Source organism: Bombina bombina, chromosome 1 (assembly GCF_027579735.1).
Source record: "Bombina bombina isolate aBomBom1 chromosome 1, aBomBom1.pri, whole genome shotgun sequence".
Lineage (NCBI taxonomy): Eukaryota > Metazoa > Chordata > Amphibia > Anura > Bombinatoridae > Bombina > Bombina bombina.
The window spans coordinates 304,960,216-304,986,599 of record NC_069499.1 but is presented as its reverse complement, the minus strand read 5'-3'; the positions used below and the strand labels follow the sequence as shown (position 1 = coordinate 304,986,599).

Here is a 26,384-nt window from a genome sequence, read left to right as displayed (position 1 = left end):
TATGAGAATCATGATCTGTTACTTGTTGCGCTAAAGTTTCCAACCAAAAAGTTGAAGCTGCAGCAACATCCGCCAAAGAAATAGCAGGTCTAAGAAGATTACCTGAACACAAATAAGCTTTTCTTAGAAAGGATTCAATTTTCCTATCTAAAGGTTCCTTAAAGGAAGTACCATCTGCCGTAGGAATAGTAGTACGTTTAGCAAGGGTAGAGATAGCCCCATCAACTTTAAGGATTTTATCCCAAAACTCTAATCTGTCGGACGGCACAGGATATAATTGCTTAAAACGTTTAGAAGGAGTAAATGAATTACCCAAATTATTCCATTCCTTGGAAATTACTTCAGAAATAGCACCAGGAACAGGAAAAACTTCTGGAATAACTACAGGAGATTTAAAGACCTTGTCTAAACGTTTAGATTTAGTATCAAGAGGACCAGAATCCTCAATTTCTAATGCAATTAGGACTTCTTTACGTAAAGAACGAATAAATTACATTTTAAATAAATATGAAGATTTATCAGCATCAACCTCTGAGGCAGAATCCTCTGAACCAGAAGAATCATTAGAATCAGAATGATGATGTTCATTTAAAAATTCATCTGGATAAAGAGAAGTTTTAAAAGACTTTTTATGTTTACTAGAAGGAGGAATAACAGACATAGCCTTCTTAATAGATTCAGAAACAAAATCTCTTATGTTATCAGGAACATTCTGAACATTAGATGTTGATGGAACTGCAACAGGTAATGGTACTTTACTAAAGGAAATATTTTCTGCATTAACAAGTTTGTCATGACATTTAATACAAACAACAGCTGGAGGAATAGCTACCAAAAGTTTACAGCAGATACACTTAGCTTTGGTAGTTCCAGCACCAGGCAGCGATTTTCCTGAAGTATCTTCTGACTCAGATGCAACGTGAGACATCTTGCAATATGTAAGAGAAAAAACAACATATAAAGCAAAATTGATCAAATTCCTTAAATGACAGTTTCAGGAATGGGAAAAAATGCCAAAGAACAAGCTTCTAGCAACCAGAAGCAATGAAAAATGAGACTAAAATAATGTGGAGACAAAAGCGACGCCCATATTTTTTTAGCGCCAAATAAGACGCCCACATTATTTGGCGCCTAAATGCTTTTGGCGCCAAAAATGACGCCACATCCGGAACGCCGACATTTTTGGCGCAAAAGAACGTCAAAAAATGACGCAACTTCCGGCGACACGTATGACACCGGAAACAGAAAAAAAAATTTGCGCCAAAAAAGTCCACGCCAAGAATGACGCAATAAAATGAAGCATTTTCAGCCCCCGCGAGCCTAACAGCCCACAGGGAAAAAGTCAAATTTTTTAAGGTAAGAAAAAATGATTGATTCAAATGCATTATCCCAAATATGAAACTGACTGTCTGAAAAAAAGGAATGTTGAACATTCTGAGTCAAGGCAAATAAATATTTGAATACATATATTTAGAACTTTATAAAAAAAGTGCCCAACCATAGCTTAGAGTGTCACAGAAAATAAGACTTACTTACCCCAGGACACTCATCTACATGTTTGTAGAAAGCCAAACCAGTACTGAAACGAAAATCAGCAGAGGTAATGGTATATATATAAGAGTATATCGTCGATCTGAAAAGGGAGGTAAGAGATGAATCTCTACGACCGATAACAGAGAACCTATGAAATAGACCCCGTAGAAGGAGATCATTGAATTCAAATAGGCAATACTCTCCTCACATCCCTCTGACATTCACTGCACGCTGAGAGGAAAACCGGGCTCCAACCTGCTGCAGAGCGCATATCAACGTAGAATCTAGCACAAACTTACTTCACCACCTCCATAGGAGGCAAAGTTTGTAAAACTGATTTGTGGGTGTGGTGAGGGGTGTATTTATAGGCATTTTGAGGTTTGGGAAACTTTGCATCTCCTGGTAGGAAACATAATTTATGTAAGAACTTACCTGATAAATTCATTTCTTTCATATTAGCAAGAGTCCATGAGCTAGTGACGTATGGGATATACATTCCTACCAGGAGGGGCAAAGTTTCCCAAACCTCAAAATGCCTATAAATACACCCCTCACCACACCCACAATTCAGTTTAACTTATAGCCAAGAAGTGGGGTGATAAGAAAAAAGTGCGAAAGCATATAAAATAAGGAATTGGAATAATTGTGCTTTATACAAAAAAATCATAACCACCACAAAAAGGGTGGGCCTCATGGACTCTTGCTAATATGAAAGAAATGAATTTATCAGGTAAGTTCTTACATAAATTATGTTTTCTTTCATGTAATTAGCAAGAGTCCATGAGCTAGTGACGTATGGGATAATGACTACCCAAGATGTGGATCTTTCCACGCAAGAGTCACTAGAGAGGGAGGGATAAAATAAAGACAGCCAATTCCTGCTGAAAATAATCCACACCCAAAATAAAGTTTAATGAAAATATAAGCAGAAGATTCAAACTGAAACCGCTGCCTGAAGTACTTTTCTACCAAAAACTGCTTCAGAAGAAGAAAACACATCAAAATGGTAGAATTTAGTAAAAGTATGCAAAGAGGACCAAGTTGCTGCTTTGCAAATCTGATCAACCGAAGCTCCATTCCTAAACGCCCAGGAAGTAGAAACTGACCTAGTAGAATGAGCTGTAATCCTTTGAGGCGGAGTTTTACCCGACTCAACATAGGCATGATGAATTAAAGATTTCAACCAAGATGCCAAAGAAATGGCAGAAGCTTTCTGGCCTTTTCTAGAACCGGAAAAGATAACAAATAGACTAGAAGTCTTTCGGAAAGATTTAGTAGCTTCAACATAATATTTCAAAGCTCTAACAACATCCAAAGAATGCAACGATTTCTCCTTAGAATTCTTAGGATTAGGACATAATGAAGGAACCACAATTTCTCTACTAATGTTGTTGGAATTCACAACCTTAGGTAAAAATTGAAAAGAAGTTCGCAACACCGCCTTATCCTGATGAAAAATCAGAAAAGGAGACTCACAAGAAAGAGCAGATAATTCAGAGACTCTTCTGGCAGAAGAGATCGCCAAAAGGAACAAAATTTTCCAAGAAAGTAATTTAATGTCCAATGAATGCATGGGTTCAAAAGGAGGAGCTTGAAGAGCCCCCAGAACCAAATTCAAACTCCAAGGAGGAGAAATTGACTTAATGACAGGTTTTATACGAACCAAAGCTTGTACAAAACAATGAATATCAGGAAGATTAGCAATCTTTCTGTGAAAAAGAACAGAAAGAGCAGAGATTTGTCCTTTCAAGGAACTTGCGGACAAACCCTTATCTAAACCATCCTGAAGAAACTGTAAAATTCTCGGTATTCTAAAAGAATGCCAAGAAAAATGATGAGAAAGACACCAAGAAATATAAGTCTTCCAGACTCTATAATATATCTCTCTAGATACAGATTTAAGAGCCTGTAACATAGTATTAATCACAGAGTCAGAGAAACCTCTTTGACCAAGAATCAAGCGTTCAATCTCCATACCTTTAAATTTAAGGATTTGAGATCCTGATGGAAAAAAGGACCTTGCGACAGAAGGTCTGGTCTTAACGGAAGAGTCCACGGTTGGCAAGAGGCCATCCGGACAAGATCCGCATACCAAAACCTGTGAGGCCATGCCGGAGCTACCAGCAGAACAAACGAGCATTCCTTTAGAATCTTGGAGATTACTCCTGGAAGAAGAACTAGAGGCGGAAAGATATAGGCAGGATGATACTTCCAAGGAAGTGATAATGCATCCACTGCCTCCGCCTGAGGATCCCGGGATCTGGACAGATACCTGGGAAGTTTCTTGTTTAGATGAGACGCCATCAGATCTATTTCTGGAAGTTCCCACATTTGAACAATCTGAAGAAATACCTCTGGGTGAAGAGACCATTCGCCCGGATGCAACGTTTGGCGACTGAGATAATCCTCTTCCCAATTGTCTATACCTGGGATATGAACCGCAGAGATTAGACAGGAGCTGGATTCCGCCCAAACCAGAATTCGAGATACTTCTTTCATAGCCAGAGGACTGTGAGTCCCTCCTTGATGATTGATGTATGCCACAGTTGTGACATTGTCTGTCTGAAAACAAATGAACGATTCTCTCTTCAGAAGAGGCCAAGACTGAAGAGCTCTGAAAATTGCACGGAGTTCCAAAATATTGATCGGTAATCTCACCTCCTGAGATTCCCAAACTCCTTGTGCCGTCAGAGATCCCCACACAGCTCCCCAACCTGTAAGACTTGCATCTGTTGAAATTACAGTCCAGGTCGGAAGAACAAAAGAAGCCCCCTGAATTAAACGATGGTGATCTGTCCACCACGTCAGAGAGTGTCGTACAATCGGTTTTAAAGATATTAATTGAGATATCTTTGTGTAATCCCTGCACCATTGATTCAGCATACAGAGCTGAAGAGGTCGCATGTGAAAACGAGCAAAGGGGATCGCGTCCGATGCAGCAGTCATAAGACCTAGAATTTCCATGCATAAGGCTACCGAAGGGAATGATTGTGACTGAAGGTTTCGACAAGCTGAAATCAATTTTAGACGTCTCTTGTCTGTCAAAGATAGAGTCATGGACACTGAATCTATCTGGAAACCCAGAAAGGTTACCCTTGTCCGAGGAATCAATGAACTTTTTAGTAAATTGATCCTCCAACCATGATCTTGAAGAAACAACACAAGTCGATTCGTATGAGATTCTGCAAAATGTAAAGACTGAGCAAGTACCAAGATATCGTCCAAATAAGGAAATACCACAATACCCTGTTCTCTGATTACAGACAGAAGGGCACCGAGAACTTTTGTAAAAATTCTTGGGGCTGTAGCTAGGCCAAACGGCAGAGCCACAAACTGGTAATGCTTGTCCAGGAAAGAGAATCTCAGGAACTGATAGTGATCTGGATGAATCGGAATATGCAGATATGCATCCTGTAAATCTATCGTGGACATATAATGCCCTTGCTGAACAAAAGGCAAGATAGTCCTTACAGTTACCATTTTGAATGTTGGTATCCTTACATAACGATTCAATATTTTTAGATCCAGAACTGGTCTGAAGGAATTCTCCTTCTTTGGTACAATGAAGAGATTCGAATAAAACCCCAGCCCCTGTTCCAGAACTGGAACTGGCATAATTACTCCAGCCAACTCTAAATCTGAAACACATTTCAGAAATGCTTGAGCTTTCGCTGGGTTTACTGGGACACGGGAAAGAAAAAATCTCTTTGCAGGAGGTTTTATCTTGAAAACAATTCTGTACCCTTCTGAAACGATGTTCTGAATCCAAAGATTGTGAACAGAATTGATCCAAATTTCTTTGAAAAAAACGTAACCTGCCACCTACCAGCTGGGCTGGAATGAGGGCCGCACCTTCATGTGGACTTAGAAGCTGGCTTTGCTTTTCTAGAAGGCTTGGAATTATTCCAGACTGGAGATGGTTTCCAAACTGAAACTGCTCCTGAGGAAGAAGGATCAGGCTTTTGTTCTTTGTTGAAACGAAAGGAACGAAAACGATTATTAGCCCTGTTTTTACCCTTAGATCTTTTATCCTGTGGTAAAAAAGTTTCTTTCCCACCAGTAACAGTTGAGATAATAGAATCCAACTGAGAACCAAATAATTTGTTACCCTGGAAAGAAATGGAAAGTAGAGTCGATTTAGAAGACATATCAGCATTCCAAGTTTTAAGCCATAAAGCTCCTCTAGCTAAAATAGCTAGAGACATAAACCTGACATCAACTCTGATAATATCAAAAATGGCATCACAGATAAAATTATTAGCATGTTGCAGAAGAATAATAATATTATGAGAATCATGATCTGTTACTTGTTGCGCTAAAGTTTCCAACCAAAAAGTTGAAGCTGCAGCAACATCAGCCAATGATATAGCAGGTCTAAGAAGATTACCTGAACACAGATAAGCTTTTCTTAGAAAGGATTCAATTTTCCTATCCAAAGGATCCTTAAACGAAGTACCATCTGACGTAGGAATAGTAGTACGTTTAGCAAGGGTAGAAATAGCCCCATCAACTTTAGGGATTTTGTCCCAAAATTCTAATCTATCAGACGGCACAGAATATAATTGCTTAAAACGTTTAGAAGGAGTAAATGAATTACCCAAATTATTCCATTCTCTGGAAATTACTTCAGAAATAGCACCAGGAACAGGAAAAACTTCTGGAATAACCACAGGAGATTTAAAGACCTTATCTAAACGTTTAGATTTAGTATCAAGAGGACCAGAATCCTCAATTTCTAAAGCAATTCGTACTTCTTTAAGTAAAGAACGAATAAATTCCATTTTAAATAAATATGAAGATTTATCAGCATCAACCTCTGAGACAGAATCCTCTGAATCAGAAGAGTCATTAGAATCAGAATGATGATGTTCATTTAAAAATTCATCCGTATACAGAGAAGTTTTAAAAGATTTTTTATGTTTACTAGAAGGAGGAATAACAGACATAGCCTTCTTGATGGATTCAGAAACAAAATCTCTTATGTTATCAGGAACACTCTGAACAATAGATGTTGATGGAACTGCAACAGGTAATGGTACATTACTAAAGGAAATATCTGCATTAACGAGTTTGTCATGACAATTAGTACAAACAACAGCTGGAGGAACAACTACCAAAAGTTTACAGCAGATACACTTAGCTTTGGTAGTTCCAGCACCAGACAGTGATTTTCCTGAAGTATCTTCTGACTCAGATGCAACGTGAGACATCTTGCAATATGTAAGAGAAAAAATAACATATAAAGCAAAATTGATCAAATTCCTTAAATGACAGTTTCAGGAATGGGAAAAAATGCCAAGGAACAAGCTTCTAGCAACCAGAAGCAATGAAAAATGAGACTTAAATAATGTGGAGACAAAAGCGACGCCCATATTTTTTAGCGCCAAAATAAGACGCCCACATTATTTGGCGGCTAAATGCTTTTGGCGCCAAAGAATGACGCCACATCCGGAACGCCGACATTTTTGGCGCAAAAGAACGTCAAAAAATGACGTAACTTCCGGCGACACGTATGACGCCGGAAACAGAAAAGATTTTTTGCGCCAAAAAAGACCGCGCCAAGAATGACGTAATAAAATGAAGCATTTTCAGCCCCCGCGAGCCTAACAGCCCACAGGAAAAAAGTCACATTTTTTAAGGTAAGAAAAAAATGATTGATTCAAATGCATTATCCCAAATATGAAACTGACTGTCTGAAAATAAGGAATGTTGAACATCCTGAGTCAAGGCAAATAAATGTTTGAACACATATATTTAGAACTTTATAAAAAAGTGCCCAACCATAGCTTAGAGTGTCACAGAAAACATAATTTATGCTTACCTGATAAATTCCTTTCTTCTGTTGTGTGATCAGTCCACGGGTCATCATTACTTCTGGGATATTATCTGCTCCCCTAGAGGAAGTGCAAGAGGATTCACCCAGCAGAGTTGCTATATAGCTCCTCCCCTCTACGTCACCTCCAGTCATTCGACCAAAGACCAACGAGAAAGGAGAAGCCAAGGGTGTAGTGGTGACTGAATTATAATTTAAAAAATATGTACCTGCCTTACAAAACAGGGCGGGCCGTGGACTGATCACACAACAGAAGAAAGGAATTTATCAGGTAAGCATAAATTATGTTTTCTTCTGTTATGTGTGATCAGTCCACGGGTCATCATTACTTCTGGGATACCAATACCAAAGCAAAAGTACACGGATGACGGGAGGGATAGGCAGGCTCATTATACAGAAGGAACCACTGCCTGAAGAACCTTTCTCCCAAAAATAGCCTCCGAAGAAGCAAAAGTGTCAAATTTGTAAAATTTGGAAAAAGTATGAAGCGAAGACCAAGTTGCAGCCTTGCAAATCTGTTCAACAGAGGCCTCATTCTTAAAGGCCCAAGTGGAAGCCACAGCTCTAGTGGAATGAGCTGTAATTCTTTCAGGAGGCTGCTGTCCAGCAGTCTCATAGGCTAAACGTATTATGCTACGAAGCCAAAAAGAGAGAGAGGTAGCAGAAGCTTTTTGACCTCTCCTCTGTCCAGAATAAACGACAAACAGGGAAGAAGTTTGGCGAAAATCTTTAGTTGCCTGCAAGTAGAACTTGAGGGCACGAACTACATCCAGATTGTGTAGAAGACGTTCCTTCTTTGAAGAAGGATTTGGACACAAAGATGGAACAACAATCTCTTGATTGATGTTCCTGTTAGAGACAACCTTAGGTAAGAACCCAGGTTTAGTACGCAGAACTACCTTGTCTGAGTGAAAGATCAGATAAGGAGAATCACAATGTAGGGCTGATAACTCAGAGACTCTTCGAGCCGAGGAAATAGCCATTAAAAATAGAACTTTCCAAGATAACAATTTTATATCAATGGAATGAAGGGGTTCAAACGGAACACCCTGTAAAACGTTAAGAACTAAGTTTAAACTCCATGGCGGAGCAACAGATTTAAACACAGGCTTGATCCTAGCTAAAGCCTGACAAAAGGCCTGGATGTCTGAATTTTCTGACAGACGCCTGTGTAACAAGATGGACAGAGCTGAGATCTGTCCCTTTAATGAGCTAGCCGATAAACCCTTTTCTAAACCTTCTTGTAGAAAAGACAATATCCTAGGAATCCTAACCTTACTCCAGGAGTAATCTTTGGATTCACACCAGTATAGGTATTTACGCCATATTTTATGGTAAATCTTTCTGGTAACAGGCTTCCTAGCCTGTATCAGGGTATCAATAACCGACTCAGAAAAACCACGTTTTGATAAAATCAAGCGTTCAATTTCCAAGCAGTCAGCTTCAGAGAAGTTAGACTTTGATGTTTGAATGGACCCTGAATCAGAAGGTCCTGTCTTAGAGGTAGAGACCAAGGCGGACAGGATGACATGTCCACTAGATCTGCATACCAAGTCCTGCGCGGCCATGCAGGCGCTATTAGAATCACTGATGCTCTCTCCTGTTTGATTTTGGCAATCAATCGAGGAAGCAGCGGGAAGGGTGGAAACACATAAGCCATCCTGAAGTTCCAAGGTGCTGTCAAAGCATCTATCAGAACCGCTCCCGGATCCCTGGATCTGGATCCGTAGCGAGGAAGTTTGGCGTTCTGGCGAGACGCCATGAGATCTATCTCTGGTTTGCCCCAACGTCGAAGTATTTGGGCAAAGACCTCCGGATGAAGTTCCCACTCCCCCGGATGAAGAGTCTGGCGACTCAAGAAATCCGCCTCCCAGTTCTCCACTCCCGGGATGTGGATTGCTGACAGGTGGCAAGAGTGAGACTCTGCCCAGCGAATTATCTTTGATACTTCCATCATTGCTAGGGAGCTTCTTGTCCCTCCCTGATGGTTGATGTAAGCTACAGTCGTGATGTTGTCCGACTGAAACCTGATGAACCCCCGAGTCTTTAACTGGGGCCAAGCTAGAAGGGCATTGAGAACTGCTCTCAATTCCAGAATGTTTATTGGCAGGAGACTTTCCTCCTGACTCCATTGTCCCTGAGCCTTCAGAGAATTCCAGACAGCGCCCCAACCTAGAAGGCTGGCGTCTGTTGTTACAATTGTCCAGTCCGGCCTGCTGAACGGCATCCCCCTGGACAGATGTGGCCGAGAAAGCCACCATAGAAGAGAGTTTCTGGTCTCTTGATCCAGATTCAGAGTGGGGGACAAATCTGAGTAATCCCCATTCCACTGACTCAGCATGCACAATTGCAGCGGTCTGAGATGTAGGCGTGCAAAGGGTACTATGTCCATTGCTGCTACCATTAAGCCGATCACCTCCATGCATTGAGCTACTGACGGGAGTTGAATGGAATGAAGGACACGGCATGTATTTAGAAGCTTTGTTAATCTGTCTTCTGTCAGATAAATCTTCATTTCTACAGAATCTATAAGAGTCCCCAAGAATGGAACTCTTGTGAGAGGCAAGAGAGAACTCTTCTTTTCGTTCACTTTCCATCCATGCGACCTTAGAAATGCCAGAACTAACTCTGTATGAGACTTGGCAGTTTGAAAGCTTGAAGCTTGTATCAGAATGTCGTCTAGGTACGGAGCTACCGAAATTCCTCGCGGTCTCAGAACCGCTAGAAGAGCACCCAGAACCTTTGTGAAGATTCTTGGAGCCGTAGCCAATCCGAATGGAAGGGCTACAAACTGGTAATGCCTGTCTAAGAAGGCAAACCTTAGATACCGGTAATGATCTTTGTGAATCGGTATGTGAAGGTAAGCATCCTTTAAATCCACTGTGGTCATGTACTGACCCTTTTGGATCATGGGTAAGATTGTCCGAATAGTTTCCATTTTGAACGATGGAACTCTTAGGAATTTGTTTAGGATCTTTAAATCCAAGATTGGCCTGAAAGTTCCCTCTTTTTTGGGAACCACAAACAGGTTTGAGTAAAACCCTTGTCCTTGTTCCGACCGCGGAACCGGATGGATCACTCCCATTAATAATAGATCTTGTACACAGCGTAGAAACGCGTCTTTCTTTATTTGGTTTGTTGACAACCTTGACAGATGAAATCTCCCTCTTGGGGGAGATAATTTGAAGTCTAGAAGGTATCCCTGAGATATGATCTCTAGCGCCCAGGGATCCTGGACATCTCTTGCCCAAGCCTGGGCGAAGAGAGAGAGTCTGCCCCCCACTAGATCCGGTTCCGGATCGGGGGCCCTCGGTTCATGCTGTCTTAGGGGCAGCAGCAGGTTTTCTGGCCTGCTTGCCCTTATTCCAGGACTGGTTAGGTTTCCAGCCTTGTCTGTAACGAGCAACAGCTCCTTCCTGTTTTGGTGTAGTGGAAGTTGATGCTGCACCTGCTTTGAAATTCCGAAAGGGACGAAAATTAGACTGTCTAGCCTTAGCTTTGGCTTTGTCTTGAGGTAGAGCGTGGCCCTTACCTCCTGTAATGTCAGCGATAATTTCTTTCAAACCGGGCCCAAATAAAGTTTGCCCCTTGAAAGGTATATTAAGTAATTTGGACTTAGAAGTTACATCAGCCGACCAGGATTTTAGCCACAGCGCCCTACGTGCCTGAATGGCGAATCCTGAATTCTTAGCCGTAAGTTTGGTTAAATGTACTACGGCCTCCGAAATGAATGAATTAGCTAGTTTAAGGACTCTAAGCCTGTCCGTAATGTCGTCCAGCGTAGCGGAACTAAGGTTCTCTTCCAGAGACTCAATCCAAAATGCTGCCGCAGCCGTAATCGGCGCGATGCATGCAAGGGGTTGCAATATAAAACCTTGTTGAACAAACATTTTCTTAAGGTAACCCTCTAATTTTTTATCCATAGGATCTGAAAAAGCACAGCTATCCTCCACCGGGATAGTGGTGCGCTTAGCTAAAGTAGAAACTGCTCCCTCCACCTTAGGGACCGTTTGCCATAAGTCCCGTGTGGTGGCGTCTATTGGAAACATCTTTCTAAATATTGGAGGGGGTGAGAACGGCACACCGGGTCTATCCCACTCCTTAGTAACAATTTCAGTTAATCTCTTAGGTATAGGAAAAACGTCAGTACTCGCCGGTACCGCAAAGTATTTATCCAACCTACACATTTTCTCTGGTATTGCAACAGTGTTACAATCGTTAAGAGCCGCTAAGACCTCCCCTAGTAATACACGGAGGTTTTCCAATTTAAATTTAAAATTTGAAATATCTGAATCCAATCTGCTTGGATCAGAACCGTCACCTACAGAATGAAGCTCTCCGTCCTCATGCTCTGCAAGCTGTGACGCAGTATCAGACATGGCCCTAGAATTATCAGCACACTCTGTTCTCACCCCAGAGTGATCACGCTTGCCTCTTAGTTCTGGTAACTTAGCCAAAACTTCAGTCATAACAGTAGCCATATCTTGTAATGTTATCTGTAATGGCTGCCCAGATGTATTAGGCGCCATTATATCACGCACCTCCCGGGCGGGAGACGCAGGTACTGACACGTGAGGCGAGTTAGACGGCATAACTCTCCCCTCGCTATTTGGTGAAATTTGTTCAATTTGTACAGATTGGCTTTTATTTAAAGTAGCATCAATACAGTTAGTACATAAATTTCTATTGGGCTCCACCTTGGCATTGGAACAAATGACACAGGTATCTTCCTCTGAATCAGACATGTTTAACACACTAGCAATAAACATGCAACTTGGTTACAATCTTATTTAACAAAAACGTACTGTGCCTCAAAGAAGCACTAAACGATTAAATGACAGTTGAAATAATGAACTGAAAAACAGTTATAGCATCACTCTTTAAAAACAACACAACTTGTTAGCAAAGGTTTGTTCCCATTAGTAAAGTAACACTAATTAAATTTTAAACATAAAAATCACAGAGCAACGTTTTAAAACACAGTCACTACATAAGTCTCACAGCTCTGCTGAGAGAATCTACCTCCCTTCAAAGAAGTTTGAAGACCCCTGAGTTCTGTTAGAGATGAACCGGATCATGCAGAAAATACAAGAGTAACTGACTGGAAATTTTTGATGCGTAGCAAAGAGCGCCAAAAAACGGCCCCTCCCCCTCACACACAGCAGTGAGAGAGAAACGAAACTGTCATAATCAAAACAAGCAAACTGCCAAGTGGAAAAAAAAATGCCCAAATATTTATTCACTCAGTACCTCAGAAATGCAAACTATTCTACATTCCAGCAAAAACGTTTAACATGAATTAAATACCTATTAAAAGGTTTAATGTACTTTTACAGAGTAATTCCGGTGAAATACCATCCCCAGAATACTGAAGTGTAGAGTATACATACATGTCATTATAACGGTATGGCAGGATTTTCTCATCAATTCCATTCAGAAAATAAAAACTGCTACATACCTCAATGCAGATTCAACTGCCCGCTGTCCCCTGATCTGAAGCTTTTACCTCCCTCAGATGGCCGAGAAACAGCAATATGATCTTAACTACTCCGGTTAAAATCATAAGAAAAAAACTGGTAGATTCTTCTTCAAACTCTGCCAGAGAAGTAATAACACGCTCCGGTGCTATTATAAAATAACAAACTTTTGATTGAAGTTATAAAAACTAAGTATAATCACCATAGTCCTCTCACACCTCCTATCTAGTCTTTGGGTGCAAGAGAATGACTGGAGGTGACGTAGAGGGGAGGAGCTATATAGCAACTCTGCTGGGTGAATCCTCTTGCACTTCCTGTAGGGGAGCAGATAATATCCCAGAAGTAATGATGACCCGTGGACTGATCACACATAACAGAAGAAAATAAGATTTACTTACCCCAGGACACTCATCTACATGTTTGTAGAAAGCCAAACCAGCACTGAAATGAAAATCAGCAGAGGTAATGGTATATATAAGAGTATATCGTCAATCTGAAAAGGGAGGTAAGAGATGAATCTCTACGACCGATAACAGAGAACCTATGAAATAGACCCCGTAGAAGGAGATCATTGCATTCAAATAGGCAATACTCTCCTCACATCCCTCTGACATTCACTGCACGCTGAGAGGAAAACCGGGCTCCAACCTGCTGCGGAGCGCATATCAACGTAGAATCTAGCACAAACTTACTTCACCACCTCCATAGGAGGCAAAGTTTGTAAAACTGAATTGTGGGTGTGGTGAGGGGTGTATTTATAGGCATTTTGAGGTTTGGGAAACTTTGCCCCTCCTGGTAGGAATGTATATCCCATACGTCACTAGCTCATGGACTCTTGCTAATTACATGAAAGAAATGTATATCCCATACGTCACTAGCTCATGGACTCTTGCTAATTACATGAAAGAAATAAAATTTAGCACTTACCTTAGAAATCTGCCTGGCAGTAAGGCAGCTCACCCAGCTTGCGAGGTCCTCTCCCTCACATTGGCCTGTGGAAACAAAAAGTACTGAGTATTTCTCCCTCAGTCTTTCACAAACAGGGCAGCATACAATTTATGAGAGGCGCAGTGAGAATTATGTCCCACACGTTCCCATCTAAAGCCACCACTGCGCTACTGAAGAGACTGATATGGGCTACAGCTACACCACAGGACAAAGCAGCCAATCTTGCACTACTTAAAAAGTAAACTCATGATTGAAGAATCTTTGTCTAAAACCTAATTTACCACCTCCTTGCACTTAAAGTTGGGAAAGAGAATGACTGGGTTGGGAGTGAAGGGAAGTGATATTTAACAGCTCTGCTGTGGTGCTCTTTGCCGCCTCCTACTGACCAGGAGGTGAATATCCCATTAGTAATTACGATGATCCGTGGACTCATCGTGTCATTAAAAAGAAACTAACTTAGAAGCTCTCAGTTAAGCACTGTTGATAAGGTTAAGCTGGGACACCCAGTGAAAGCAGCTGGGAAACCAAAAAGAGTAGACTCCCAAATGGGCTATATAAATGGATCATCTACAAAACATTTATGCAAAAAATCTAGTGCACAATGTCCCTTTAAGGAAAAAAAGCCAAGCTTCATGAAATGATACAAATAAAAAATTTTAAAAATTGCACACTATCTGAATCAGGAAACTATCATTTATTTTCCATGTCCCTTTAAAAGTGAAGGATAAAAATAAACATTTTCGTATGGAAGAATTTCGACCAAAAACAAATACACAGAATGTATGGAGCCTTACCTTAAAAGGGACATGAACCCCAATTTTTTTCATGCGATTTTAAACAACTTACTATTCTCAAATTTGCTTCATTCTCTTAGTATTCTTTGTTGAATGAGCAGCAATGCACTACTCTGAGCTAGCTGAACATATCTGGTGATCCAAAGAGAAGAAGCATTTATGTGTAATCACCAATCAGCAGCTAGTTCCCAGTAATACATTGCTGCTTCTGAGCAAATTAGTAAATTGAAAACTTGTTTAAAATCAAACGCATGTTATGTCTCTTTAATGATAGAAAAAAAAATCTCTGGCTAAAATAAATGCTATTCATTTTAGCTGAAAGTATGTATAACCTTTGCTTTCACCATTCCAATAATAAAGGGGCATAAAATACCTTGAGATTGTGGCCTTTCCTGCTTGAAGTGCTATATGAACGGACCATGATTCTGGGCTGTGTATATGAGAGCACTGCACTGCTACAACTAAAATATATCCTAGAATTTTTATCTAAAGCCCTTATGTGTTGCATTTTAAGTCTATAGACTTCTTTATTAATCAAATGAATTGTCCTTCCCAGAAGCCAAGCAACAGAATGTAGGTATGGAGTCTGCACAATATGGTGTTGATTACAATCTTTTTAGAAAAGCTAAACAATTGATCAACTAACTGTAACGATGAATGTTATTAGAAAAAACATAAAACATTAATAAACTGTAGCATGTAACACTTTCTTGACAGAATCACTTCAAGCTCCTTGATAGGTATAACAATGCAGTTAATTTCAAAATGTTTATCAGCTGTTTATAAAAAAAAAATTAAAAACGCAGGCATAAATAACTGATGTCAAGAAAGAACATGTAAGTTTTGCATTTATACAACAAATCGTAAAAGAGAATGATCAAAATGATCACCTTTTATGCAGCAAAGGGATCTGTGAAACGGAGACATTGTTGTATAGACATATAAACCACCTTTGTTGTAAAGATGAACATGTGTAGCAAGACCTACTCTGGTCACATGGTGAGACAGTTCTTACCTAGTCCTATTCTATTTGGGCTGGTCTCCCGGCTGCACCCTTGGCTGCGTGGAATCTTGCTTCTTTTGTCTGAAGACAGCTGAGGGACCCTTTGGGCACCAGATATTCCACCATACCCACTTCCTAGAAGCTTTCCTGGAGAATTGGACCGGCTACCAGCTACAAAAAAAAAAAAGGGGGGGGGGTAGGGAGGGAAAAATATAGTTATATATTTCCTAATTGCCAATAATAACAAGCGTTTAGTACAATAAAACTCTCCATTGCACTTATAAACTTGATGGCTTTGCCAGCTCCTCTGCTAGATAAGCTAAAGTGACAACGTTTCTGGCTGTCTTTTGGTGCAGTAGCTATTCCTGCTAAACTACATTGGATAGATGGACTGGATTTGAAACAAAGGTAGTCTGCACAGAAATTTTCTTAAACAGAGAGAACACTCTGTCCAGTTTCTGTTAACTAGAACTGCAAAGTGTGTTCAGCCAATAAAAGTGGTTTGATTGGATGGATGCCACAGTGTGCTTTATAAGGCTCTTTGTCTCGAATTTGTGAGAACTTGGAGCCCCTGCCATAATGTGGAGATAACGGCCTTCAGTTCCAAGAGATGTCACAGTGTACAATCTGCTGTAACGATAAATCATCTGTATGCATAAGAGTAAAAAAAGCAAAGACATACTGAAGGGGAAAAGGGAACAAAGGTAAGGGTTTTCTTACCCGTGGCAGGATTAGCCGATCTGGATCCTTAGTGACAGCAAGTTAAAGGACAGCAAAAAAAGAATTCAGAAGATGACACAGAAAGTGAGACCAGCATGCATCCTACCTCCCTACTCTCCCTATTACACATCTATGATTATCTGCCCATATTAAATATGGTCGTGCAGTCTTGCAAGTATTAGGAGACATTAATCAAGGTTAACAAATCACATTAATACATAAAACTCAAGGTGCCAGTGACACTTCTTTCTTGCATAACTAGTGCCTTCAGTGGATTACATAACCAACCTAACCAATCAAGCTACAAGGCTGACCTGAAACATTGCAGTGCAGTTTCGCTTTTTTTAAATATACAAAAAACAAAACAAAAACAAACAAAAACTAGGCTTTACTAGACCATCACCAATTACATGTCAATCAACACTTGTGTCCCTAAAAACTCACAGTGACACATAACAAAGCCATTGGTGGCTGGTTCCAGTAAAGGGTATTTTTAGGTTTTTAATGCACATTGTAAGCCTTATTAAAGGTCAGATGATTGATCGTAAACACCACTATTGCCCATTTTTTAAACGTAATTATATAGATTTTTACAGAATGCTTTATACCTCTTCAAATTTAGTGTTTGGCACCTTTAAGGTCACATATATATTTCAGTTTTTTGTGTGCCCTAGATATTGGAATAACAAAAGATAAAACACCCACCCATAAAAGCATATTTCTTTTTTTTTATGAAAACAGGGCAATTCTTACTCATACTCCATCTGAACATTTTTTCTAAACTTGAAATAATTCACTATTTGGTTATACACTGTGTACAATAAATAACGTATAGTAAATGTGCACTTTAAACGGTTATGTGAATATGTAAGATGATTGCAGCCCTGTATTGTAATAGCCTCTACATGTACAGTTTCTTACGTTGGGATTGAGATACTATTTTGGCTCGGCTGCGGCCTCGTGTGTCTGCTGGAGTTGATGCAGTGCTGGTGGTGCTTCCAGAACTTTGCCGTCTTGTGCGAACTCGACCTGCCCCGGAACAAAAAGAAAGCATGGTTACTTAACATTAACATTTGTGTATTTCCCAAGCTCACAAACCAACTTTATAAGCTCCCTTCCTCATTTCCTATGAATGCACTCAAAAGGAGCCATTCATTTAAAATGAGTGAATAAAGATGATGACTCCTTCTACACAAAAGGAAATATTTATATTGCAATCTCTTTTCTAAAAGCAGATATCTACGTCAGACAAACCTCTGTAGAAACAGATTACCCTAAAAACAGGGATCCATTTTCCAGTAAATTAACTATATCTCAGAAAAAGTATGTTCTTCACAAATCAGAAACCGCAAACGTTTAATGGAGAGATCCTACTAGAAAATTGAGAACAAAGTTTTTCCAATATTTATATTAACCCAGTTATCTATAAAGTGAATGTCAACTTTCATGAATCAGTGCCCAGTTTTTAAAAAAACTATTAAAAACAGGGGCACTTTCATTCATGAAAGTTTACACTGCATCGGATTTTTCAAATACTTACCATCTTCCCGTGAAACGCCGGATCGCCGATCCCACACCTGCAGGTCCTCTGTACTTCGTCAGCAATGACGAAATTGGCTCTCTCCAATCACGGCTCCCCCCCCCCCCCCAGGAGCATGGAGGAAGCAAGTTTCGTCATTGCTGTGTTAGTACAGCAGGAAGAAGCAGGCGGGGCGATCGGGTATTACAGGAGAAGGTAAGTATTTGTAAAATCCGGTGCAATTCAAACTTTCATGATCGAAAGTGTCCCTGTTTTTAATAGTTTTTTTTAAAAAAACAGACACTGACTCATGAAAGCTAACATTCACTTTAATGTCCTAATTAAAAAATATACTCTAAAGTCTTAAAGGGACATAAAAGTATAAAGAAAAATAGAATATTTGATTATTGCTGCCCCAGAGGCAAAACTTTTTTTTCACTTTCTGCAGGTCATTTTGAAATTTTAAATTTATATTAGGCAGTTACACTAAAGCACCATCTTAGCAGTAATGTGTTGATTAACTGAATAAAGCAAAATCCATGAGAGCTAGTCCTGCTACATATTTGACTGTTCCCTTTAAATGGCGCTTTGCTGTGGTCACACTGTGTTATAGAAAACTTACACAGTGTAGCCAGGGCACAGTGATGTTTGAAGAGAACAGTCTGATGTGGAGCAGCGCTGAAAAGCGAAAGAGCTAACAGTTCCTGCATGTGTCCTGTTCTTTCTGCAGACATGCTGCATTTTCTGGGATGACATCTCAGATCACAGCATGTTCTACCTTGGGGATTGCTGCACTACAGTTTGCATAGCTGCAGAGCAGCAATGCACTACTGGACCTAGCTGAACTGATCAGGTAAAGTTGGCATGTCTTTGTGTAGCCAACAATCAGCAGCTAGCTCACAGTAGTGCTTTGTTGCTCCTGTGCCTTTTCAATAAAGGATATCAAGAGAATAAAGCGTATTTTAGTAAATTAAAAAGTCTCTTAAAATTGTGTGCTCTGTCAAAGCCATGAACGTCAAAATTTAAATGTGCGTGGATAGAGATTTAATCTTTAAATTTAAAGGGACACTGAACCCAAATTTTTTCTTTCATGATTCAGATAGAGCATGAAATTTTAAGCAACTTTCTAATTTACTCCTATTATCAAATTTTCTTCATTCTCTTGGTATCTTTATTTGAAATGCAAGAATGTAAGTTTAGATGCCGGCCCATTTTTGGTGAACAACCTGGGTTGTCCTTGGTGATTGGTGGATAAATTCATCAACCAATAAAAAAGCGCTGTCCAGAGTACTGAACCGAGAAAAAAAGTTTAAAAGCTTTTTTCAAATAAAGATAGCAAGAGAACGAAGAAACATTGATAATAGGAGTAAATTAGAAAGTTGCTTAAAATGGCATGCTCTATCTGAATCACAAAAGAAAAAAATTTGGGTTCAGTGTCCCTTTAAGTGTTTTGCAATATACTTCTATTAGAAGAAATGCTTCTAGTAAACGTTATTACTATTTTTTAGCAACATAGACACATATGCACCAGCATTCAAACAGCACACTTTTTCAGCCAGCAGTGGCTTGTACGCCACAAATCAAGTGTTCCCTGATGCAATACACAGAGCCTCCAGATCTCTGAGCAGGCATGTTTGAATCTTGATCCTCTAATTACACATAGCAAATGTCTCAAACAGTAATCATTTTTACTAGAAGCAATTTTGCTAATGAAAGTGTACGGCAAAAATGCTTCTATTAAAAACTGAAATGCATGCATGTACATTTCAATTTTCACCTTTCTATCCCTTTAAAGTTAATGAATTGTAGTGAATGCCCAAATATTGACCAAACAGATTAAGATAACTGAATGGTTATGTAATCCAGTGTATTAAATCAAACAGATTGCCCTGGATAACTGCATATGTATTTACCAAAAGGGACATAAAATTATTGATTTATAAGCTGATAATAATGTATATAGACTTTTACGTATTGCTGCTTAAGAACAAGAATATATACCTGTCTCCAGACCATTTTAAGTCAAGTCAGAAATGTAATAGATATGTACAATATAATGCATTGAAATTATTTTTAAAAATCTACAAACTCTGTGCTTTTAGTGTTTTTTGTATTGTTGATTACATTTACAATAAGAATTATCTACGAACAGAATGCATAATTTTAAAGTATAAACTTAACGCTATGCTATTGTATTATGATCAATAACACAAGATTTTGGTTATTAGAAACATGGTGAATGTAGGAAAAATATTTAAAAGAACTAGTTATATATAAAGGAAATGAATGTAAAATACAAGGACAGACAATGAAAGAACCAAGCGTACAACAGTGCATGCAAGTGACCATGAAGCACAGATGAACAGCATATATAGCCGCCCTCGTGGTTAAGGAGTGCATAGGGAAGACACACCTGTCACACAGACTGCTTACCCTCGGATTTAGCAGTGGTACCATCTTTAGGCAAATTAAACATAGAAATAAAAATAGGGAAAGGGAAGAGTAGGGAGAATTAGTAAATGAAACTGGAGCTAACTAGATATGTTCAGACTGGATGGTACTAAACAAGAGAGAAAAACAAAGTCTGAAAATGTCAGGGTTGTTCCTATCAAGGGTCAATATTAAATGCATGACACATCACTGTCTAAATCTCACATCTGTTAGGTTGAAGATGTGCTTAGGAAAAAAAGATAACACTCGGTTACTCTCAAACATGCCACTATAAACATAGGGGACCTCGTATTGTAAATCTCTTTCAGCAATAGTGAGAAACCAACAGATTCAATACTATATAATTATTACTTACTAACACTAAAAAACTAAACTAGACAGATAGAACTGCACTGAGCATGTGTTATCCCTACTCTAGAAGCTCTGTAACTGGGTAAGAACCCTGCCATAAAAAATTAGAGTGGTCTTTCCTCACCTAGTGATGCATAAGAGCCAGGAGGAAGAGCAGCGGCAGAACTGAAGGGTGTGGAAGCAGCTGACCCTACTTTAGACTTGGAGCTGGCTGCTGCATTCACATCAATGTCACTGCGAGATCGCTGCAGAGAGCCTGGTGTAGCCAAGGATTTAGCAGTAGCTGTGGATGCTGCAACATGAAAGGAAACTTAACATATTAGTACCACTGCTTTAACACACAGTAAACTGCAATAAGCAAATCCTGATGATCATAAGCTATTAGGAACTTTTATGAGTAGAAAAGTGGGATGCACTGAGGAAAGTAATAAACTACAGAGAACCCCCACATTGCACTTACCTTAATTATTAAAAGTTGAAAGTAACAACAAATCGCAAGAGCACAATTGCATTTTACTCACAACTAAAACTCTTGTGAAAGAGTACTGCATTAAAAAAAGTTAAATAAAACACAACATAAGTACATTCAAAATTACAGTTACACTCATAAAAACACTATCTGATAGAAATTATTCATATAAATATAAAAAAAAAAATGTTATGGTTAAAAGGTATTTGTAGGTGACAACGTGTTTGACTGCAAATAGCTATATTGTATATATACATACAGTATCTCACAAAAACATAATTTATGCTTACCTGATAAATTCCTTTCTTCTGTAGTGTGATCAGTCCACGGGTCATCATTACTTCTGGGATATTACTCCTCCCCAACAGGAAGTGCAAGAGGATTCACCCAGCAGAGCTGCATATAGCTCCTCCCCTCTACGTCACTCCCAGTCATTCGACCAAGGACCAACGAGAAAGGAAAAGCCAAGGGTGAAGTGGTGACTGGAGTATAAATTAAAAAATATTTACCTGCCTTAAAAACAGGGCGGGCCGTGGACTGATCACACTACAGAAGAAAGGAATTTATCAGGTAAGCATAAATTATGTTTTCTTCTGTTAAGTGTGATCAGTCCACGGGTCATCATTACTTCTGGGATACCAATACCAAAGCAAAAGTACACGGATGACGGGAGGGATAGGCAGGCTCTTTATACAGAAGGAACCACTGCCTGAAGAACCTTTCTCCCAAAAATAGCCTCCGATGAAGCAAAAGTGTCAAATTTGTAAAATTTGGAAAAAGTATGAAGCGAAGACCAAGTTGCAGCCTTGCAAATCTGCTCAACAGAGGCCTCATTCTTGAAGGCCCAAATGGAAGCCACAGCTCTAGTAGAATGAGCTGTAATTCTTTCAGGAGGCTGCTGTCCAGCAGTCTCATAAGCTAAATGAATTATGCTACAAAGCCAAAAAGAAAGAGAGGTAGCAGAAGCTTTTTGACCTCTCCTCTGCCCAGAGTAAACGACAAACAGAGAAGACGTTTGTCGAAATTCCTTAGTTGCCTGTAAGTAAAATTTTAGAGCACGGACTACATCCAGGTTGTGCAGTAGACGTTTCTTCTTCGAAGAAGGATTTGGGCACAAAGAAGGAACAACAATCTCTTGATTGATATTCCTGTTAGTAACTACCTTAGGTAAGAACCCAGGTTTAGTACGCAGAACTACCTTATCCGAATGAAAAATCAAATAAGGAGAATCACAATGTAAGGCTGATAATTCAGAGACTCTTCGAGCCGAGGAAATAGCCATTAAAAATAGAACTTTCCAAGATAACAACTTTATATCAATGGAATGAAGGGGTTCAAACGGAACGCCCTGTAAAACATTAAGAACCAGGTTTAAACTCCATGGTGGAGCAACAGTTTTAAACACAGGCTTAATCCTGGCCAAAGCCTGACAAAAAGCCTGGACGTCAGGAACTTCTGACAGACGTTTGTGTAACAGAATGGACAGAGCTGAGATCTGTCCCTTTAATGAACTAGCAGATAAACCCTTTTCTAAACCTTCTTGTAGAAAAGACAATATCCTAGGAATCCTAACCTTACTCCAAGAGTAACCTTTGGATTCACACCAATATAGGTATTTACGCCATATCTTATGGTAAATCTTTCTGGTAACAGGTTTCCTAGCCTGTATTAAGGTATCAATAACTGACTCAGAAAACCCACGTCTTGATAAAATCAAGCGTTCAATTTCCAAGCAGTCAGCTTCAGAGAAGTTAGATTTTGATGTTTGAAGGGACCCTGTATTAGAAGGTCCTGTTTCAGAGGTAGAGACCAAGGTGGACAGGATGACATGTCCACCAGGTCTGCATACCAAGTCCTGCGTGGCCACGCAGGTGCTATTAGAATCACTGATGCTCTCTCTGTTTGATTCTGGCAATCAATCGAGGAAGCATCGGGAAGGGTGGAAACACGTAAGCCATCCTGAAGTCCCAAGGTGCTGTCAGGGCATCTATCAGGACTGCTCCTGGATCCCTGGATCTGGACCCGTAACGAGGAAGCTTGGCGTTCTGTCGAGACGCCATGAGATCTATCTCTGGTTTGCCCCAACGTCGAAGTATTTGGGCAAAGACCTCCGGATGGAGTTCCCACTCCCCCGGATGAAAAGTCTGACGACTTAAGAAATCCGCCTCCCAGTTCTCCACTCCCGGGATGTGGATTGCTGACAGGTGGCAAGAGTGAGACTCTGCCCAGCGAATTATCTTTGATACTTCCATCATAGCTAGGGAGCTTCTTGTCCCTCCCTGATGGTTGATGTAAGCTACAGTCGTGATGTTGTCCGACTGAAACCTGATGAACCCCCGAGTTGTCAACTGGGGCCAAGCCAGGAGGGCATTGAGAACTGCTCTCAATTCCAGAATGTTTATTGGCAGGAGACTCTCCTCCTGACTCCATTGTCCCTGAGCCTTCAGAGAATTCCAGACGGCACCCCAACCTAGAAGGCTGGCGTCTGTTGTTACAATTGTCCAGTCTGGTCTGCTGAATGGCATCCCCCTGGACAGATGTGGCCGAGAAAGCCACCATAGAAGAGAATTTCTGGTCTCTTGATCCAGATTCAGAGAAGGGGATAAGTCTGAGTAATCCCCATGCACAGTTGCAGTGGTCTGAGGTGTAAGCGTGCAAAGGGTACTATGTCCATTGCCGCTACCATTAAGCCGATTACCTCCATGCACTGAGCCACTGACGGGTGTTGAATGGAATGAAGGGTGCGGCAAGCACTTTGAAGTCTTGTTAGCCTGTCCTCTGTCAGGTAAATCTTCATTTCTACAGAATCTATAAGAGTCCCCAGGAAGGGAACTCTTGTGAGTGGAACGAGTGAACTTTTCTTTTCGTTCACCTTCCATCCATGTGACCTTAGAAATGCCAGTACTAACTCTGTATGAGACTTGGCAGTTTGAAAGCTTGAAGCTTGTATCAGAATGTCGTCTAGGTATGGAGCTACCGAGATTCCCCGCGGTCTTAGTACCGCCAGAAGAGCACCCAGAACCTTTGTGAAGATTCTTGGAGCTGTAGCCAATCCGAATGGAAGAGCCACAAACTGGTAATGCCTGTCTAGGAAGGCAAACCTTAGGTACCGGTAATGATCTTTGTGAATCGGTATGTGAAGGTAAGCATCTTTTAAATCTACAGTGGTCATGTACTGACCCTCTTGGATCATAGGTAAAATTGTCCGAATAGTCTCCATCTTGAACGATGGAACTCTTAGGAATTTGTTTAGGATCTTTAAGTCCAGGATTGGTCTGAAAGTTCCCTCTTTTTTGGGAACCACAAACAGATTTGAGTAAAACCCCTGTCCCTGTTCCGATCGTGGAACTGGATGGATTACTCCCATTAACAAGAGCTCTTGTACGCAGCGTAGAAACGCCTCTTTCTTTGTCTGGATTGTTGACAACCTTAACAGATGAAATCTCTCTCTTGGAGGAGAGTATTTGAAGTCCAGAAGGTATCCCTGAGATATTATCTCTAGCGCCCAGGGATCCTGGACATCTCTTGCCCAAGCCTGGGCGAAGAGAGAAAGTCTGCCCCCCACTATATCCGATCCCGGATCGGGGGCCCTCAATTCATGCTGTTTTAGGGGCAGCAGCAGGTTTCCTGGTCTGCTTGCCCTTGTTCCAGGACTGGTTAGGTTTCCAGCCTTGTCTGTAGCGAGCAACAGCTCCTTCCTGTTTTGGTGCAGAGGAAGTTGATGCTGCTCCTGCTTTGAAATTACGAAAGGAACGAAAATTAGACTGTCTAGCCTTAGCTTTGGCTTTGTCCTGAGGCAGGGCATGGCCTTTACCTCCTGTAATGTCAGCGATAATCTCTTTCAACCCGGGCCCGAATAAGGTCTGCCCTTTGAAAGGTATATTAAGCAATTTAGACTTAGAAGTAACATCAGCTGACCAGGATTTTAGCCACAGCGCCCTGCGTGCCTGAATGGCGAATCCTGAATTCTTCGCCGTAAGTTTAGTAAGATGTACTACGGCCTCCGAAATGAATGAATTAGCTAGTTTAAGGACTCTAAGCCTGTGCGTAATGTCGTCCAGAGTAGCTGAACTAATGTTCTCTTCCAGAGACTCAATCCAGAATGCCGCTGCAGCCGTGATCGGCGCAATGCATGCAAGGGGTTGCAATATAAAACCTTGTTGAACAAACATTTTCTTAAGGTAACCCTCTAATTTTTTATCCATTGGATCTGAAAAAGCACAGCTATCCTCCACCGGGATAGTGGTACGCTTAGCTAAAGTAGAAACTGCTCCCTCCACCTTAGGGACCGTTTGCCATAAGTCCCGAGTGGTGGCGTCTATTGGAAACATTTTTCTAAATATCGGAGGGGGTGAGAACGGCACACCGGGTCTATCCCACTCCTTAGTAACAATTTCAGTAAGTCTCTTAGGTATAGGAAAAACCTCAGTACTCGCCGGTACCGCAAAATATTTATCCAACCTACACATTTTCTCTGGTATTGCAACTGTGTTACAATCATTCAGAGCCGCTAACACCTCCCCTAGTAATACACGGAGGTTTTCCAGTTTAAATATAAAATTTGAGATATCTGAATCCAGTCTGTTTGGATCAGAACCGTCACCCACAGAATGAAGTTCTCCGTCCTCATGTTCTGCCACCTGTGACGCAGTGTCTGACATGGCCCTAATATTATCAGCGCACTCTGTTCTCACCCCAGAGTGATCACGCTTACCTCTTAGTTCTGGTAATTTAGCCAAAACTTCAGTCATAACAGTAGCCATATCCTGTAATGTGATTTGTAATGGCCGCCCAGATGTACTCGGCGCTACAATATCACGCACCTCCCGAGCGGGAGATGCAGGTACTGACACGTGAGGCGAGTTAGTCGGCATAACTCTCCCCTCGTTGTTTGGTGAAATTTGTTCAATTTGTACAGATTGACTTTTATTTAAAGTAGCATCAATACAGTTAGTACATAAATTTCTATTGGGCTCCACTTTGGCATTGCAACAAATGACACAGGTATCTTCCTCTGAATCAGACATGTTTAACACACTAGCAAATAAACTTGCAACTTGGAATACAATTCAATTAGAATAATATTAAAAAACGTACTGTGCCTTTAAGAAGCACAGAAGATCTATGACAGTTGAAAATTAATAAATTGAAACAATTATAGCCTCAATCCTTATAAACAACACAACTTTAGCAAAGGTTTAATCCCATTAGCAAAGATAACAAATTCTGAAAGCAGGAAACAAATTACAGAATAAACGTTTTTTGTCTCAGTCAACTATAATTCTC

The 26,384-nt window shown here is 40.4% G+C and overlaps 1 protein-coding gene across 1 annotated transcript in view; it reads right to left on the bottom strand.

The window, feature by feature from the left end:
- Nucleotides 1-26,384, bottom strand: part of CLASP1 (cytoplasmic linker associated protein 1) — a 905,754-nt gene that overhangs the window by 559,228 nt on the left and 320,142 nt on the right. Inside the window, exons 19-21 of the mRNA XM_053712150.1 lie at nucleotides 20,754-20,921; nucleotides 17,230-17,337; nucleotides 15,601-15,759 (exon numbers count right to left, since the gene is read on the bottom strand). Of these exons, the coding sequence (XP_053568125.1) occupies nucleotides 15,601-15,759; nucleotides 17,230-17,337; nucleotides 20,754-20,921 (435 nt within the window). The remainder of the gene's footprint in view (nucleotides 1-15,600; nucleotides 15,760-17,229; nucleotides 17,338-20,753; nucleotides 20,922-26,384) is intronic.